A 17,274-nucleotide genomic window follows, 5' to 3' on the forward strand; every position below is an offset into this window, starting at 1 on the left:
TCCCTTTACTTTACCACCTTTACCACGTCCAGACATTTTTTTTTATATATATTTTTCTTTTTCCAAAACAAAAAAAAAATAGAACTTTGTCAATTGAAAACTATGAAGCAACCGATGCGACGAAACTAACTGTTAAACAAAAAATTTACACTCGACCTATCTATTTATATTAACATGCCCTACCAATGAAATTATAGCAAATGCGCAAACGTAGAAGGGCGGAGCCTATTAGAATTACGTACGTTGATATAAAAGAGAGGGACATAAGTGCTGTTAACTGTTAATTTTACCCACTTTTCGTCGATAAATACGGTACGTCATCCAAGTGTTTTTATTTTATTTCAAGAGAAATAATGCCACCAAAAGCTAGCGGAAAGGCAGCGAAAAAAGCCGGAAAGGCTCAAAAGAATATTTCGAAAGCCGATAAAAAGAAAAAAAGGAGGAGGAAGGAAAGTTATGCTATTTACATTTACAAAGTACTTAAGCAAGTTCATCCTGACACCGGTATATCGAGTAAAGCTATGAGTATAATGAATAGTTTTGTTAATGATATATTCGAACGTATCGCCGCCGAAGCATCCAGATTGGCTCATTATAATAAACGTTCAACAATTACAAGTAGAGAAATTCAAACTGCAGTGAGACTATTGCTTCCCGGAGAATTGGCAAAACACGCAGTCAGTGAAGGAACTAAAGCAGTTACCAAATATACTAGTTCTAAATAATAAGTATAACATATCTACTATATTGACAGAAAATTTTCTATTTTATTTACTTAAATAATAACATCGACCAAACAAAAAAAAAAAACGGTTCTTTTCAGAACCACAATACTACTTTTTTTTTTATTTATATATGATAACAACGAACGAAAGACTTTAATTTAATTTAATTGAATTCTATTAAATATGACGAAAGATGATATTCCACTTAACTGAAAAATCCTCTTCTAAGGTCAATAAAAATTTATTGTGTATTAATATTATAAGGCCATGTTTTTCCGTTGTACGTACATATATATATATATATATATATATATATATATATATATATATATATATATATATATATATATATATATAAACTTCCTAACGTCGCTTTTGTTTTAAAAAGTTTCATATACTAATTCACTGTCGGCTAAAGGCAAAAAAAAAACCCGACCGCCGGTAAGATAAAACATACAAAGCGGTTGGTCGGTTGCCGTTGTTAAAGTAGTTTTTGTGGCGTCTTTGAAGTTTTGTTAAAAACACTTTTTTTTTTCTTTCCAAATTGGTTTGAAATTTTAAATAAAATATGTTCATTTCCTAAAATAATATACTATACAATGTAAAAAAAAAAATTGTCGGATAAAATATGAAATATTGTGTAATAGACAGACATAGTTGCGAATAGAGCGAAGTAGTTAGTTCGTTCGAAGAAAATATAATCAGTCAATCAATCTATTGTTAATAATTATAATTTGCTACTACTACCACCACCACCACCACCACCCACCATTCAATATTATCTAAAATGAAATATAAGCGGGTTCCAATATTGAAATTTGATATTTTTCTTATATTTAGTATGTCGGAAGATTGTTATTGAAAAATACTCATAATAATATATTAGTTACGAACATATATAGTAGAAACGTGTAGCGTAAGTCAGGGTAGACATGTCACCGTTCAAATGATAATTGCGGTATTATTTCAATTCGTTTTGATATTTTTAAATATTGGTCATTATTGTGAATAGACACGTTTCTCTTTACCTTCATTGTATTTTAAGAAGGACTTTTATTTAATTTCGAAATTATATCTAAAGTGCTAAGCATCGACGGAAATAAATTTTTAACCATTTTTAAGTGGTACTTTTTTTTAATAACAAACGTTGTTAGCAGTCATTAAATTATAGTAAAACTTCGGCGAAAGTTCGAAGTATACCTTAGTTAGTTATTTGTCAATTTTTTTCATTACATTCGATTCGAAAATCTCGAAGAAACCAAGGTTTTTGAGGTTGGTTTGGTTTATGAGGTTCGTTTTTTAACTTAGTTCTATTCGTTCGTTCAGTCTTCCGTCCGCTTTATTTGAATGACTCCTCTTGTAACTCATTACACGCGAAAAATTAAAAGTCTTTTATACTTTTAAGTATATAGAGAGGTGAAATTTTATAAAACTAAATATAAAAGTACATCCAATATTTTTTTTTTTTTTTTTTATATCAGTTTAGTGTAGTTTATCGACGATATAATAACACTCAAGGTTGTTTGTTAGTAGTTATGGCGGATACAGAAAATCAAACTTCGGTTGTAACCGCAACGTCTGCGTCTAATTCACCGCAGGTTTCGTCGTCTCCAATAAATAAAAAGGAAAAAAAAGCTAAAAATCCTAGGACCAAACCATCTCATCCACCGACTTCGGAAATGGTAAACAATGCGATCAAAGGTTTAAAGGAACGCGGAGGCTCATCTTTACAAGCAATTAAAAAGTATATTGCTGCCAATTATAAAGTTGATGCAGAAAAAGTAGCGCCATTCATCAAAAAATATTTGAAAGCATCTGTAGTATCGGGATCTTTGGTACAAACTAAAGGTAAAGGAGCTTCCGGATCATTCAAGTTAGCTTCGGCAACTTCGACTGGTGGTACTTCGGCTAAAACGAATGCTATTGACAAAAAGAAAAAGAAAACAGCCGCTTCTACTCCAGGCGTAACTAAATCCAAAAAAATTGTAACAGCAGCAAAAAGAAATGCTATTATTGCAGGAGGAGGAGGAGTGGATAAATCGAAAAGTATTAAGAAATCTAATAAAGGCAAAAAAACGACAGGTACAGCAGCGGCTTCCTTAAAAACTTCGACAACAACACCAACTACTGATAAGAAAGGCGTTAAAGTTGCCAAAAAAACAGATAAAAAATCTTCGGCTAAAGGAGGAGTCGCCGCCGCCGCTTCCAATACAGCCAGTGCCGCATCATCCGAAATTAAAACGAAGAATCCTACTAAAGCAAAAAAATCCAATAAAGGCAGTCCCACGAAAAAGCCGAAAGCACCAAAACCGAAAACTGCGAAAGCAGCTGCTAGCAGTTCCTCTCCTAAAGCAAGAAAAGCCGCCGCCGCCGCCGCCGCTCCTAAAAAGAAGAAATAAAAAGAATATTTTTTTTCTGACAGAAAGATAGTACAACAATCGAGAAGTATTATCGGACTGATGATGGGTACGACGACAATCGACAATAATAACAAATGGCCCTTGTCAGGGCCACAATTTTTTCATTTATTTATGAAGAAAATGAAAAACAAATAATGTTTGTTTTGATGAAACAAGAATTTTTTGAATTTCGGTTCAATAATTGATATGTTATGTTATATATAACATTTTCATCGATCGATGTAATGTAGGTTGTTACCACCTTCTAGATTTGTCTCGACCTACCTACGATATAGTAGATCTAATCTGTTTTATAAACTTTCAATTATTATATGTCGATATTGTCTAAAATTTGTTAGTTAAAAATAATAATTTTCTCTATCTCGTGTGTGTGTGTGTGTGTGTGTGTGTGTGTGTGTGTGTGTGTGTGTGTGTGTGTGTGTGTGCGTGCGTGCGTGTGTGTGTGTGCGTGCGTGCGTGCGTCTTCTTTACCTAATCAACAATCACATCCTTCTTTTATATTTCAATGTTTTCAAACGAACATCCTATATTTATATCAAAATATTATACTACTATCATAAATGTTAAATTATTTGTGGTTCTGAAAAGAACCGTTTTTACTTACAATATATATATATATATATATATATATAAACAAAAAATCTATTATAATCAAATAGATAAAATGTAATTTTATATAAAAAAAAAACATTTGTATTTATGCTCGTTCTCCGCGAATTCTTCTAGCCAATTGGATATCCTTGGGCATAATGGTGACTCTTTTAGCATGAATGGCACACAGATTAGTATCTTCGAATAGACCTACCAAATAAGCCTCACTAGCTTCCTGGAGAGCCATAACCGCTGAACTTTGAAAACGTAAATCTGTTTTAAAATCTTGTGCTATTTCACGAACCAATCGTTGAAACGGCAATTTTCTAATAAGTAATTCGGTACTCTTTTGATAACGTCTTATCTCACGAAGAGCTACAGTACCTGGCCTATAACGATGAGGTTTTTTTACTCCACCAGTAGCTGGTGCGCTTTTACGGGCGGCTTTCGTCGCTAATTGTTTACGAGGAGCTTTCCCTCCAGTCGATTTTCTAGCAGTTTGTTTAGTACGAGCCATCTTATTTTTTTTTGTAAGTATATAAGAAATGTCAATATACTAAACCGCTATAGCAACTCGATAAACACACAATGAATGAGATAAATTTAAGAGAGAGAGAGAGATTCGTTGTGAAAAATTAGGAAGGAAGGGTTTTTTTTTTTTTTGGTAATTTGGTTATGATTTGCATTAGGCCCTGATATAGGAATTTTTTCCTCTGCAGGGCTGGGTGTGGGGATATTTAGTTGGGAAGTGTTTGCTCGGCTGCTTCTAGCGGTGCAGTTACATTTTTTTTTTGTTAAGATTTTTTTTTCTTTTTTATATTTTTTTTTTGGGGGGTTTTTTTTTTTATATATTTTTTTTTTGTTTATTTTTTGTTTTTTCTTAATCTAATTGGGGGTGGGCGGGTACAGCTGCGGCTGTATTATTCCCTATCGTCGGACATTTGTCTGGAGAATCGGTTCTCCAGGTTGCAGGGAAACCGCAGAAAACCTGCAACTCCGACGATGGATGAAAATGAGGGTGGGTGTTGGGGGTAGGAATTTATCTGATTGATATGGGAGCTATTATTGAGGAAATTGAGGAAGGATGAGGAGGGTCCCTTTCGCAACGGAATTCTTGATTCTATGGATCGAATCAATTAGAAGGGGCTTGGAGGTCATTTAGGCGGCTTGGAATGGGGGTTATGTCAGTATTGACATAAATGGCGTTGCTAGGGCTAAACCTACACTTTTTCAGTGGGACGTGTTTGGTTTTTGGGTGAAAGCGAAATGAATGCGGTTACCCACGCCGCTGGTTACGGTACAATTATAACCGTAAAAAGGGGGAATGAGGCGTTGTAGCGTTTCGGCTACTAGCGCCCGAGAAGTAGGGATGGCGTTCATTATTGTTGTTGCCAGGATTTCGATTAGGATTTTAGTGTCAGTAGACAGGTCGTAAGGGGTTTGAGGTTTTTCTAGGGTGACTGGGGCTGTATCCTGGGGGGCTTTCGGAGTTTCAATCCTTTTCGGACAGCGGGGGTGGAAGGCGGGGTGAGGTCCGCCGCAATTTTTACAGGTAGGGGAGTTAGCTTTTGGGCATTTTTCTGGCTTGTGACCAGAAGCACCACAGGTTGGACAAATAGGTTTGGCATTGCAGGTGTCTGCGGAGTGGCCGGTAGATGAGCAACGGTTGCAGTATTTGGGGACTGCGGGTATGGTGTTTGAATTTGAGGCTTCGCAGTAGTGCGGAAGCCCGTGGAAGTTAATACCCTTGGTTAGGGCGTGATGGTAGGCGGTTTCGGAATCTGTAATAATTCGGAACATGGATGTGGGTTTATTCGTGGATCTAGCTATAATTCTCCAAGTTTTAAGGACAGGGAATTTCAGGATAGAGAGGATCTCCAGGAACTCTTCTTCGGTGTAGGATTGGTCTACATTCTTGCAGACCAGAGAAAAGGTGGTTTTTTTGGTTTTAGTGGTGAGGGGTTTTTGGGCTCTTTGGGGAGGGTTTATCGGGATTACGACGATTTTCTCGTCGCCTATGGCGTAACGGATTTTCCTTGCCAACGTTTCGTGATGAAACGTGGAAGGAATTTTGAGGAGGGCGGTTCCATTGGGGTTAGCTTTGAGAAAGCTCATTTGTCCCCTCAACAGCTCTTGCGTGTTGAGGAGATTGTAGAGCTCTCTCTGTGAGGTATATTTAGTTGGGAGGTTTCTCAAATTGAGTGTTTGGGTGATGGTTTGGGATTGTTGGTGGGTTTTGGGGGTCTGGGATTGTTGGTGGGTTCTGGGGGTCTGGGGTTGTTGGTGGGTTCTGGGAGTCTGGGTTTGACTTGGTGCCTGGGGTTTAGTGGTATTTTGGGTGTTTTTTTTTTGCTTTTGAGGTATTGAGATTGACTTGGAATTTAGAGGGGGAATTTTGTTTTTGGGGATCGCGCCTTGTCGGGTATAATCAACACGCTGGGATTTGGAGTTGGACGATTTCTGCGAGACCCTAGAAGCATAGGAATCCGCAGATGGTGTTGGTGAGGAGCTTCTATTATTCTCGAGTGATTTCCGTTTGATATACTTAATGGCATTACGAACTTGGGTGAATTGATTTGGACTGTACCGCGAGTATTCTGCGACCAATTCTGCAAAGGTTTCCTCCTCAGAAGGAGAATTGGGGTTGGTAGGGAGTGGTGGGAATTCATCGATGGTGGAAACAGGTTTACTTCGGGTTTGAATGGGGGAACGGGGTACTCGGGGCATTTTCAAAAGTGAAATAGGTGAAATAAAAGATCGATAGAGTCAGATCAAGTGAGGATAAGAAATAAGGATTTCGAGAATTGAAATCCTTTGTTAATACCTAACAAGAGTTGGCTATCAAAGCCGACAGCGGACTCACTGCCGGAGGGAGTTTCCTCCCCGGTTAAAGAATTCCTGACCCTTTTGATTGCCTGTTAGTGTTTTATAAAAATGAAAATAATATTCACCTGAAACTGGCTGATCCTAGGACTCACGTTGGTTCTTGAAACACTTGCCCCCGAAAGGGTTTATTCCATTATAAAAAAAAGCCCCGAAAAGGGCAGGTAGGTAGAGCAACAAAGCCCCGAAAGGGGCATTTTTTGCAATGGTATACACTAATAATACGAGTTTCTTTGTCAGCGAGAATTTTTAATCGCAGTAGGCGACCCTGCGTTTACCGGTGTGTTTTCTAAAATAAAACAGTGACCGATTATACAGCAGTCCTTTAATCCGTACTTGCGACCTTCTCGAAGCGCTCTAAGAAAGCAACTCGAGATAAATTTATTTATGACCTTCTTTTATAGCTTTGCCCAACATTACGGAGTACTAATCTGGGATTGGTGCGTACTTTTTCTAATGGGCGGAGCCGATAGGTATTATAAAGAGATTAGGGAAAATTCTTAGGTCAGTATTTTGAAGTCTTTTCGAAGTTATCATCGGATTGTTTTAGGTATATAGAAAAAACAAAATAAAAGAAAAATAATGACCGGTCGTGGAAAAGGTGGTAAAGGACTTGGAAAAGGGGGTGCAAAACGACACCGAAAAGTTTTACGTGATAATATCCAAGGAATTACCAAACCTGCTATTAGAAGATTAGCTAGACGTGGAGGAGTAAAACGTATATCGGGATTAATTTACGAAGAAACTCGTGGAGTTTTGAAAGTGTTTTTGGAAAATGTTATTAGAGATGCCGTAACATATACTGAACATGCTAAGAGAAAAACGGTAACGGCTATGGATGTTGTTTATGCTTTAAAACGTCAAGGTCGTACTTTATATGGTTTTGGTGGTTAATTTTCATTTTTCATATTTGAAGTAGAAGAATATGTCCTCCATCGCATTCTTCCCATAGCATATGTATATATACAAAAAAAAAAAAAAAAAAACGGTTCTTTTCAGAACCACAACATATTTTGCTTGAATATGAAAATAAAAAAGAAAAAATAACTTACACATTAGTTTGTTCTCTTCTTATATATAAGAACAACCTCGCATTTATTGATACGCACATACATATACACATAGATATATACTACATACATACATACATACATAAATACATATAGATAAGAACATAAGCGAGTAGAGGAACTTTTATTTATCTTCATCTCATTATTTGCAATTTTTATTTCTAGTACGAACGTTATTATTAACGATGCTGAAAATAATAACATTAACCAACCACAATTCCAGTTATTATTACAGATGATAAGTTTTCTTATATATCTTATATATATGATAAGTTTTCTTATATATCAGGACATTTATTTATTTTTTTTTTATCTAACAGTACGTTACACGAGAATCTCTTCTATCTCAACTCTAACTCTAACTATAAATATATATATATATATATATATATATATATATATATATATATATATATATATATATATATATATATATATATATAAAATTTAACTATATTATAATCTCTTTTTATATATATATAAAAATAAAAAAATTGTGGCCCTTAAAAGGGCCGGTTTATGCATATGTATTTCGATAAAATAAAGAAAAATAATATAATTAATAAAGAATTAAGCTTTCTTTTCTGTCTTTTTCGGTAAAAGTACAGCCTTGAATGTTAGGAAGAACACCACCTTGTGCGATGGTTACTCCAGACAACAATTTATTCAATTCTTCATCGTTTCTAATGGCTAATTGTAAATGCCTTGGAATTATACGGGTCTTTTTGTTATCTCTAGCAGCATTTCCTGCTAATTCGAGTACTTCGGCTGCCAAATATTCCATAACAGCTGCCAAATATACTGGAGCTCCGGCACGACTCGTTCTGCATAATTGCCTTTTCTCAACAAACGATGTATACGTCCTACAGGAAATTGTAATCCAGCTCGGTTTGAGCGAGATTTTGCCTTTCCCTTTACTTTACCACCTTTACCACGTCCAGACATTTTTTTTTATATATATTTTTCTTTTTCCAAAACAAAAAAAAAATAGAACTTTGTCAATTGAAAACTATGAAGCAACCGATGCGACGAAACTAACTGTTAAACAAAAAATTTACACTCGACCTATCTATTTATATTAACATGCCCTACCAATGAAATTATAGCAAATGCGCAAACGTAGAAGGGCGGAGCCTATTAGAATTACGTACGTTGATATAAAAGAGAGGGACATAAGTGCTGTTAACTGTTAATTTTACCCACTTTTCGTCGATAAATACGGTACGTCATCCAAGTGTTTTTATTTTATTTCAAGAGAAATAATGCCACCAAAAGCTAGCGGAAAGGCAGCGAAAAAAGCCGGAAAGGCTCAAAAGAATATTTCGAAAGCCGATAAAAAGAAAAAAAGGAGGAGGAAGGAAAGTTATGCTATTTACATTTACAAAGTACTTAAGCAAGTTCATCCTGACACCGGTATATCGAGTAAAGCTATGAGTATAATGAATAGTTTTGTTAATGATATATTCGAACGTATCGCCGCCGAAGCATCCAGATTGGCTCATTATAATAAACGTTCAACAATTACAAGTAGAGAAATTCAAACTGCAGTGAGACTATTGCTTCCCGGAGAATTGGCAAAACACGCAGTCAGTGAAGGAACTAAAGCAGTTACCAAATATACTAGTTCTAAATAATAAGTATAACATATCTACTATATTGACAGAAAATTTTCTATTTTATTTACTTAAATAATAACATCGACCAAACAAAAAAAAAAAACGGTTCTTTTCAGAACCACAATACTACTTTTTTTTTTATTTATATATGATAACAACGAACGAAAGACTTTAATTTAATTTAATTGAATTCTATTAAATATGACGAAAGATGATATTCCACTTAACTGAAAAATCCTCTTCTAAGGTCAATAAAAATTTATTGTGTATTAATATTATAAGGCCATGTTTTTCCGTTGTACGTACATATATATATATATATATATATATATATATATATATATATATATATATATATATATATATATAATATATATATATACTTCCTAACGTCGCTTTTGTTTTAAAAAGTTTCATATACTAATTCACTGTCGGCTAAAGGCAAAAAAAAAACCCGACCGCCGGTAAGATAAAACATACAAAGCGGTTGGTCGGTTGCCGTTGTTAAAGTAGTTTTTGTGGCGTCTTTGAAGTTTTGTTAAAAACACTTTTTTTTTTCTTTCCAAATTGGTTTGAAATTTTAAATAAAATATGTTCATTTCCTAAAATAATATATGTAAAAAAAAAAATTGTCGGATAAAATATGAAATATTGTGTAATAGACAGACATAGTTGCGAATAGAGCGAAGTAGTTAGTTCGTTCGAAGAAAATATAATCAGTCAATCAATCTATTGTTAATAATTATAATTTGCTACTACTACCACCACCACCACCACCACCCACCATTCAATATTATCTAAAATGAAATATAAGCGGGTTCCAATATTGAAATTTGATATTTTTCTTATATTTAGTATGTCGGAAGATTGTTATTGAAAAATACTCATAATAATATATTAGTTACGAACATATATAGTAGAAACGTGTAGCGTAAGTCAGGGTAGACATGTCACCGTTCAAATGATAATTGCGGTATTATTTCAATTCGTTTTGATATTTTTAAATATTGGTCATTATTGTGAATAGACACGTTTCTCTTTACCTTCATTGTATTTTAAGAAGGACTTTTATTTAATTTCGAAATTATATCTAAAGTGCTAAGCATCGACGGAAATAAATTTTTAACCATTTTTAAGTGGTACTTTTTTTTAATAACAAACGTTGTTAGCAGTCATTAAATTATAGTAAAACTTCGGCGAAAGTTCGAAGTATACCTTAGTTAGTTATTTGTCAATTTTTTTCATTACATTCGATTCGAAAATCTCGAAGAAACCAAGGTTTTTGAGGTTGGTTTGGTTTATGAGGTTCGTTTTTTAACTTAGTTCTATTCGTTCGTTCAGTCTTCCGTCCGCTTTATTTGAATGACTCCTCTTGTAACTCATTACACGCGAAAAATTAAAAGTCTTTTATACTTTTAAGTATATAGAGAGGTGAAATTTTATAAAACTAAATATAAAAGTACATCCAATATTTTTTTTTTTTTTTTTTATATCAGTTTAGTGTAGTTTATCGACGATATAATAACACTCAAGGTTGTTTGTTAGTAGTTATGGCGGATACAGAAAATCAAACTTCGGTTGTAACCGCAACGTCTGCGTCTAATTCACCGCAGGTTTCGTCGTCTCCAATAAATAAAAAGGAAAAAAAAGCTAAAAATCCTAGGACCAAACCATCTCATCCACCGACTTCGGAAATGGTAAACAATGCGATCAAAGGTTTAAAGGAACGCGGAGGCTCATCTTTACAAGCAATTAAAAAGTATATTGCTGCCAATTATAAAGTTGATGCAGAAAAAGTAGCGCCATTCATCAAAAAATATTTGAAAGCATCTGTAGTATCGGGATCTTTGGTACAAACTAAAGGTAAAGGAGCTTCCGGATCATTCAAGTTAGCTTCGGCAACTTCGACTGGTGGTACTTCGGCTAAAACGAATGCTATTGACAAAAAGAAAAAGAAAACAGCCGCTTCTACTCCAGGCGTAACTAAATCCAAAAAAATTGTAACAGCAGCAAAAAGAAATGCTATTATTGCAGGAGGAGGAGGAGTGGATAAATCGAAAAGTATTAAGAAATCTAATAAAGGCAAAAAAACGACAGGTACAGCAGCGGCTTCCTTAAAAACTTCGACAACAACACCAACTACTGATAAGAAAGGCGTTAAAGTTGCCAAAAAAACAGATAAAAAATCTTCGGCTAAAGGAGGAGTCGCCGCCGCCGCTTCCAATACAGCCAGTGCCGCATCATCCGAAATTAAAACGAAGAATCCTACTAAAGCAAAAAAATCCAATAAAGGCAGTCCCACGAAAAAGCCGAAAGCACCAAAACCGAAAACTGCGAAAGCAGCTGCTAGCAGTTCCTCTCCTAAAGCAAGAAAAGCCGCCGCCGCCGCCGCCGCTCCTAAAAAGAAGAAATAAAAAGAATATTTTTTTTCTGACAGAAAGATAGTACAACAATCGAGAAGTATTATCGGACTGATGATGGGTACGACGACAATCGACAATAATAACAAATGGCCCTTGTCAGGGCCACAATTTTTTCATTTATTTATGAAGAAAATGAAAAACAAATAATGTTTGTTTTGATGAAACAAGAATTTTTTGAATTTCGGTTCAATAATTGATATGTTATGTTATATATAACATTTTCATCGATCGATGTAATGTAGGTTGTTACCACCTTCTAGATTTGTCTCGACCTACCTACGATATAGTAGATCTAATCTGTTTTATAAACTTTCAATTATTATATGTCGATATTGTCTAAAATTTGTTAGTTAAAAATAATAATTTTCTCTATCTCGTGTGTGTGTGTGTGTGTGTGTGTGCGTGCGTGCGTGCGTCTTCTTTACCTAATCAACAATCACATCCTTCTTTTATATTTCAATGTTTTCAAACGAACATCCTATATTTATATCAAAATATTATACTACTATCATAAATGTTAAATTATTTGTGGTTCTGAAAAGAACCGTTTTTACTTACAATATATATATATATATATATATATATATATATATATATATATATATATATATATATATATAAACAAAAAATCTATTATAATCAAATAGATAAAATGTAATTTTATATAAAAAAAAAACATTTGTATTTATGCTCGTTCTCCGCGAATTCTTCTAGCCAATTGGATATCCTTGGGCATAATGGTGACTCTTTTAGCATGAATGGCACACAGATTAGTATCTTCGAATAGACCTACCAAATAAGCCTCACTAGCTTCCTGGAGAGCCATAACCGCTGAACTTTGAAAACGTAAATCTGTTTTAAAATCTTGTGCTATTTCACGAACCAATCGTTGAAACGGCAATTTTCTAATAAGTAATTCGGTACTCTTTTGATAACGTCTTATCTCACGAAGAGCTACAGTACCTGGCCTATAACGATGAGGTTTTTTTACTCCACCAGTAGCTGGTGCGCTTTTACGGGCGGCTTTCGTCGCTAATTGTTTACGAGGAGCTTTCCCTCCAGTCGATTTTCTAGCAGTTTGTTTAGTACGAGCCATCTTATTTTTTTTTGTAAGTATATAAGAAATGTCAATATACTAAACCGCTATAGCAACTCGATAAACACACAATGAATGAGATAAATTTATTTATGACCTTCTTTTATAGCTTTGCCCAACATTACGGAGTACTAATCTGGGATTGGTGCGTACTTTTTCTAATGGGCGGAGCCGATAGGTATTATAAAGAGATTAGGGAAAATTCTTAGGTTGCAGTGGACTCCGAGAATTCGACGAGTGAACAAGTGTGACAGTGAAGTGAGGTGAAAGCGGACTCAGGTGAGATACTGATAAAACTTTCCTTCTTTTTCAGCAGGTAGCTGTGCCTTGACACAGCCTTTTATTTATAATGCTAAAAAAACATTTCTGCATGAAAGAATTGTGTTTATCAACACATATTTGATTGTGCGGAATTATCCGTTTTTTCGAAACAGCCGTACTTATCAGTACGGCTTAAACTTTTCTTTTAGGTAACTTTAGATACCAAACCAAAATAGGAAAACCGGGACCGAGAGCAACAGGCATGGAGCCTAAAAACTCCAAGAATAAGGAGAAAACAACTGAATTATCCAGAATCATAATTCAGCAAAAAGCTGATTATGAAGCGCTGGTTGAGAAGATGGGACAGCAAATTAAATCCCTCGAAGAGAGAATGAGGAATTATGAACAAACGTTAATTGCTAAAGACAAGCAAATTAAGTCCTTAGAGGACATTATTAAAGAAAACAATGCCGATAACTACAAATTGGCAGACACAATTGTAGAATTGAGAGATGAGATAAAAACTCATGAGAAAAAAATACAAGAACGTACACAAATCGAAGACTGCCCTATGGAAGGAGACTTCACGGAAGTGAAGAACAAAAAAAAAAGAAAAAAAGCAGATAAACAATCCTCAGACGAAGAAGAAGAAACATCAACGGACAATCAAATCCAAGAAGAATTGGAGAAAATAAAAAAAGACGAACAAAGGAAACAGACAAAACCGGAGAGAAGGCCACCTCCGATAATTTTAAAATCCCCACTGATGTGGACAGCACTACGCAAACAGCTAGTGCAAAGGAAAATCGATGCCCAGTGTAAAATGGGAATACACACGGGCAAAATAACGACGGCGACTAAAGACGACTTTAACAAGATGAAGATGCTCCTGAGCGAGTATAAGGAAATTGAGTGGTATACATACCTACTCAATGAAGAAAAGGAGAGGAAGCTCGTCATAAAAGGACTTGCTGTTAACACCCCAGTGTCGGAGGTAGAGGAGGAATTGAAGGAAAATGGACTTAGACCGAAGAAAGTATGGCAGTTGACAAGCCGTACTCAAAGAAATCAGGACAACACACGAAAACTACTACCTATATACATGGTAGTAATAGAACCGAAAGAAGAACCAACTTATAAGAAGTTGAGATACCTCTGCCACACAAAAATAAGTGTGGTAGAACAAAAAAGGCACGACGGACCTGTACAATGTTACAGGTGTCAGGGATTCCATCACGGACAAAGCACGTGCAACATGGACGTGCACTGCGTGAGATGCGCGGGAGCGCATAGAGCGGCGGAATGCACGCTCAGCAAGACGGAAAAACCGAATTGCAAGAACTGCGGAGGAGAACACCCCGCAAACTACAAAGGGTGCCCGAAACACCCGAAAAAGACGGAGAACAACCAAGCAAGGAACACCACGCAAACAGGACGCACTTACGCACAAGTTGCGAAGAAAACAACGAAGACAGAAGAAAAAACACCGGAGCTACTGAGTATGTTGCAAAATATGCAGATACTCATAGCAACACTTATCGCCCAACAAAAATAAACCACAAGAGGACACCCCCCGACACGGTAATTCTGCATTTCACAAGGAAATGTAGAGTTATACATCGGGGACAGCTATAGAGAAGGCGAAGGACCACTCGGATTAGATCTTTTCCTATCGGCATGAGGTAGGAAGAGGTTTACCCGAGGCCGCGAAACACACACACACACGAAGACGTCCAGAACAAGAAGCCAAGAGTGTATAGCCAACAGGCTAATCTCTTTAATAAAAAGATATGACATCCCAGAATCTCCCATAGACCTAAGGGGAGAGGAGGGATTCTACACGCGAAACTGCGACGTGAGAGAGGATGAGGACCTGTCGGAAGTGACAGGGGGTGGTTGGAATGTTCTTCTTCGCACCCACTCGTGGATTTATCCGGGGGTGGATGTCTAGAGGGACGGGCTCGTCTCAAGGGAAATGTGTGTGTGTGTTAGGTCAGTATTTTGAAGTCTTTTCGAAGTTATCATCGGATTGTTTTAGGTATATAGAAAAAACAAAATAAAAGAAAAATAATGACCGGTCGTGGAAAAGGTGGTAAAGGACTTGGAAAAGGGGGTGCAAAACGACACCGAAAAGTTTTACGTGATAATATCCAAGGAATTACCAAACCTGCTATTAGAAGATTAGCTAGACGTGGAGGAGTAAAACGTATATCGGGATTAATTTACGAAGAAACTCGTGGAGTTTTGAAAGTGTTTTTGGAAAATGTTATTAGAGATGCCGTAACATATACTGAACATGCTAAGAGAAAAACGGTAACGGCTATGGATGTTGTTTATGCTTTAAAACGTCAAGGTCGTACTTTATATGGTTTTGGTGGTTAATTTTCATTTTTCATATTTGAAGTAGAAGAATATGTCCTCCATCGCATTCTTCCCATAGCATATGTATATATACAAAAAAAAAAAAAAAAAACGGTTCTTTTCAGAACCACAACATATTTTGCTTGAATATGAAAATAAAAAAGAAAAAATAACTTACACATTAGTTTGTTCTCTTCTTATATATAAGAACAACCTCGCATTTATTGATACGCACATACATATACACATAGATATATACTACATACATACATACATACATAAATACATATAGATAAGAACATAAGCGAGTAGAGGAACTTTTATTTATCTTCATCTCATTATTTGCAATTTTTATTTCTAGTACGAACGTTATTATTAACGATGCTGAAAATAATAACATTAACCAACCACAATTCCAGTTATTATTACAGATGATAAGTTTTCTTATATATCTTATATATATGATAAGTTTTCTTATATATCAGGACATTTATTTATTTTTTTTTTATCTAACAGTACGTTACACGAGAATCTCTTCTATCTCAACTCTAACTCTAACTATATATATATATATATATATATATATATATATATATATATATAAAATTTAACTATATTATAATCTCTTTTTATATATATATAAAAATAAAAAAATTGTGGCCCTTAAAAGGGCCGGTTTATGCATATGTATTTCGATAAAATAAAGAAAAATAATATAATTAATAAAGAATTAAGCTTTCTTTTCTGTCTTTTTCGGTAAAAGTACAGCTTGAATGTTAGGAAGAACACCACCTTGTGCGATGGTTACTCCAGACAACAATTTATTCAATTCTTCATCGTTTCTAATGGCTAATTGTAAATGCCTTGGAATTATACGGGTCTTTTTGTTATCTCTAGCAGCATTTCCTGCTAATTCGAGTACTTCGGCTGCCAAATATTCCATAACAGCTGCCAAATATACTGGAGCTCCGGCACCGACTCGTTCTGCATAATTGCCTTTTCTCAACAAACGATGTATACGTCCTACAGGAAATTGTAATCCAGCTCGGTTTGAGCGAGATTTTGCCTTTCCCTTTACTTTACCACCTTTACCACGTCCAGACATTTTTTTTTATATATATTTTTCTTTTTCCAAAACAAAAAAAAAATAGAACTTTGTCAATTGAAAACTATGAAGCAACCGATGCGACGAAACTAACTGTTAAACAAAAAATTTACACTCGACCTATCTATTTATATTAACATGCCCTACCAATGAAATTATAGCAAATGCGCAAACGTAGAAGGGCGGAGCCTATTAGAATTACGTACGTTGATATAAAAGAGAGGGACATAAGTGCTGTTAACTGTTAATTTTACCCACTTTTCGTCGATAAATACGGTACGTCATTCGAGTGTTTTTATTTTATTTCAAGAGAAATAATGCCACCAAAAGCTAGCGGAAAGGCAGCGAAAAAAGCCGGAAAGGCTCAAAAGAATATTTCGAAAGCCGATAAAAAGAAAAAAAGGAGGAGGAAGGAAAGTTATGCTATTTACATTTACAAAGTACTTAAGCAAGTTCATCCTGACACCGGTATATCGAGTAAAGCTATGAGTATAATGAATAGTTTTGTTAATGATATATTCGAACGTATCGCCGCCGAAGCATCCAGATTGGCTCATTATAATAAACGTTCAACAATTACAAGTAGAGAAATTCAAACTGCAGTGAGACTATTGCTTCCCGGAGAATTGGCAAAACACGCAGTCAGTGAAGGAACTAAAGCAGTTACCAAATATACTAGTTCTAAATAATAAGTATAACATATCTACTATATTGACAGAAAAT

The 17,274-nt window shown here is 35.2% G+C and overlaps 2 protein-coding genes across 2 annotated transcripts; both read left to right on the forward strand.

Moving 5' to 3' along the window:
• The first annotated feature begins 2,106 nt into the window (after positions 1–2,106).
• LOC130453307 (histone H1-like) lies at positions 2,107–3,127 on the forward strand. The gene has a single exon (XM_056792971.1). It carries the CDS (start codon positions 2,261–2,263, stop codon positions 3,122–3,124), a length of 864 nt encoding a protein of 287 aa, XP_056648949.1. The 5' UTR covers positions 2,107–2,260; the 3' UTR covers positions 3,125–3,127.
• Positions 3,128–10,701: 7,574 nt separating this feature from the next.
• LOC130453056 (histone H1-like) lies at positions 10,702–11,834 on the forward strand. Its single transcript, XM_056792648.1, has one exon. It carries the CDS (start codon positions 10,856–10,858, stop codon positions 11,717–11,719), a length of 864 nt encoding a protein of 287 aa, XP_056648626.1. The 5' UTR covers positions 10,702–10,855; the 3' UTR covers positions 11,720–11,834.
• Positions 11,835–17,274: the final 5,440 nt, after the last annotated feature.

The sequence above is a fragment of the Diorhabda sublineata genome, chromosome 2 (assembly GCF_026230105.1).
Source record: "Diorhabda sublineata isolate icDioSubl1.1 chromosome 2, icDioSubl1.1, whole genome shotgun sequence".
In the NCBI taxonomy this organism is placed as follows: Eukaryota; Metazoa; Arthropoda; class Insecta; order Coleoptera; family Chrysomelidae; genus Diorhabda; species Diorhabda sublineata.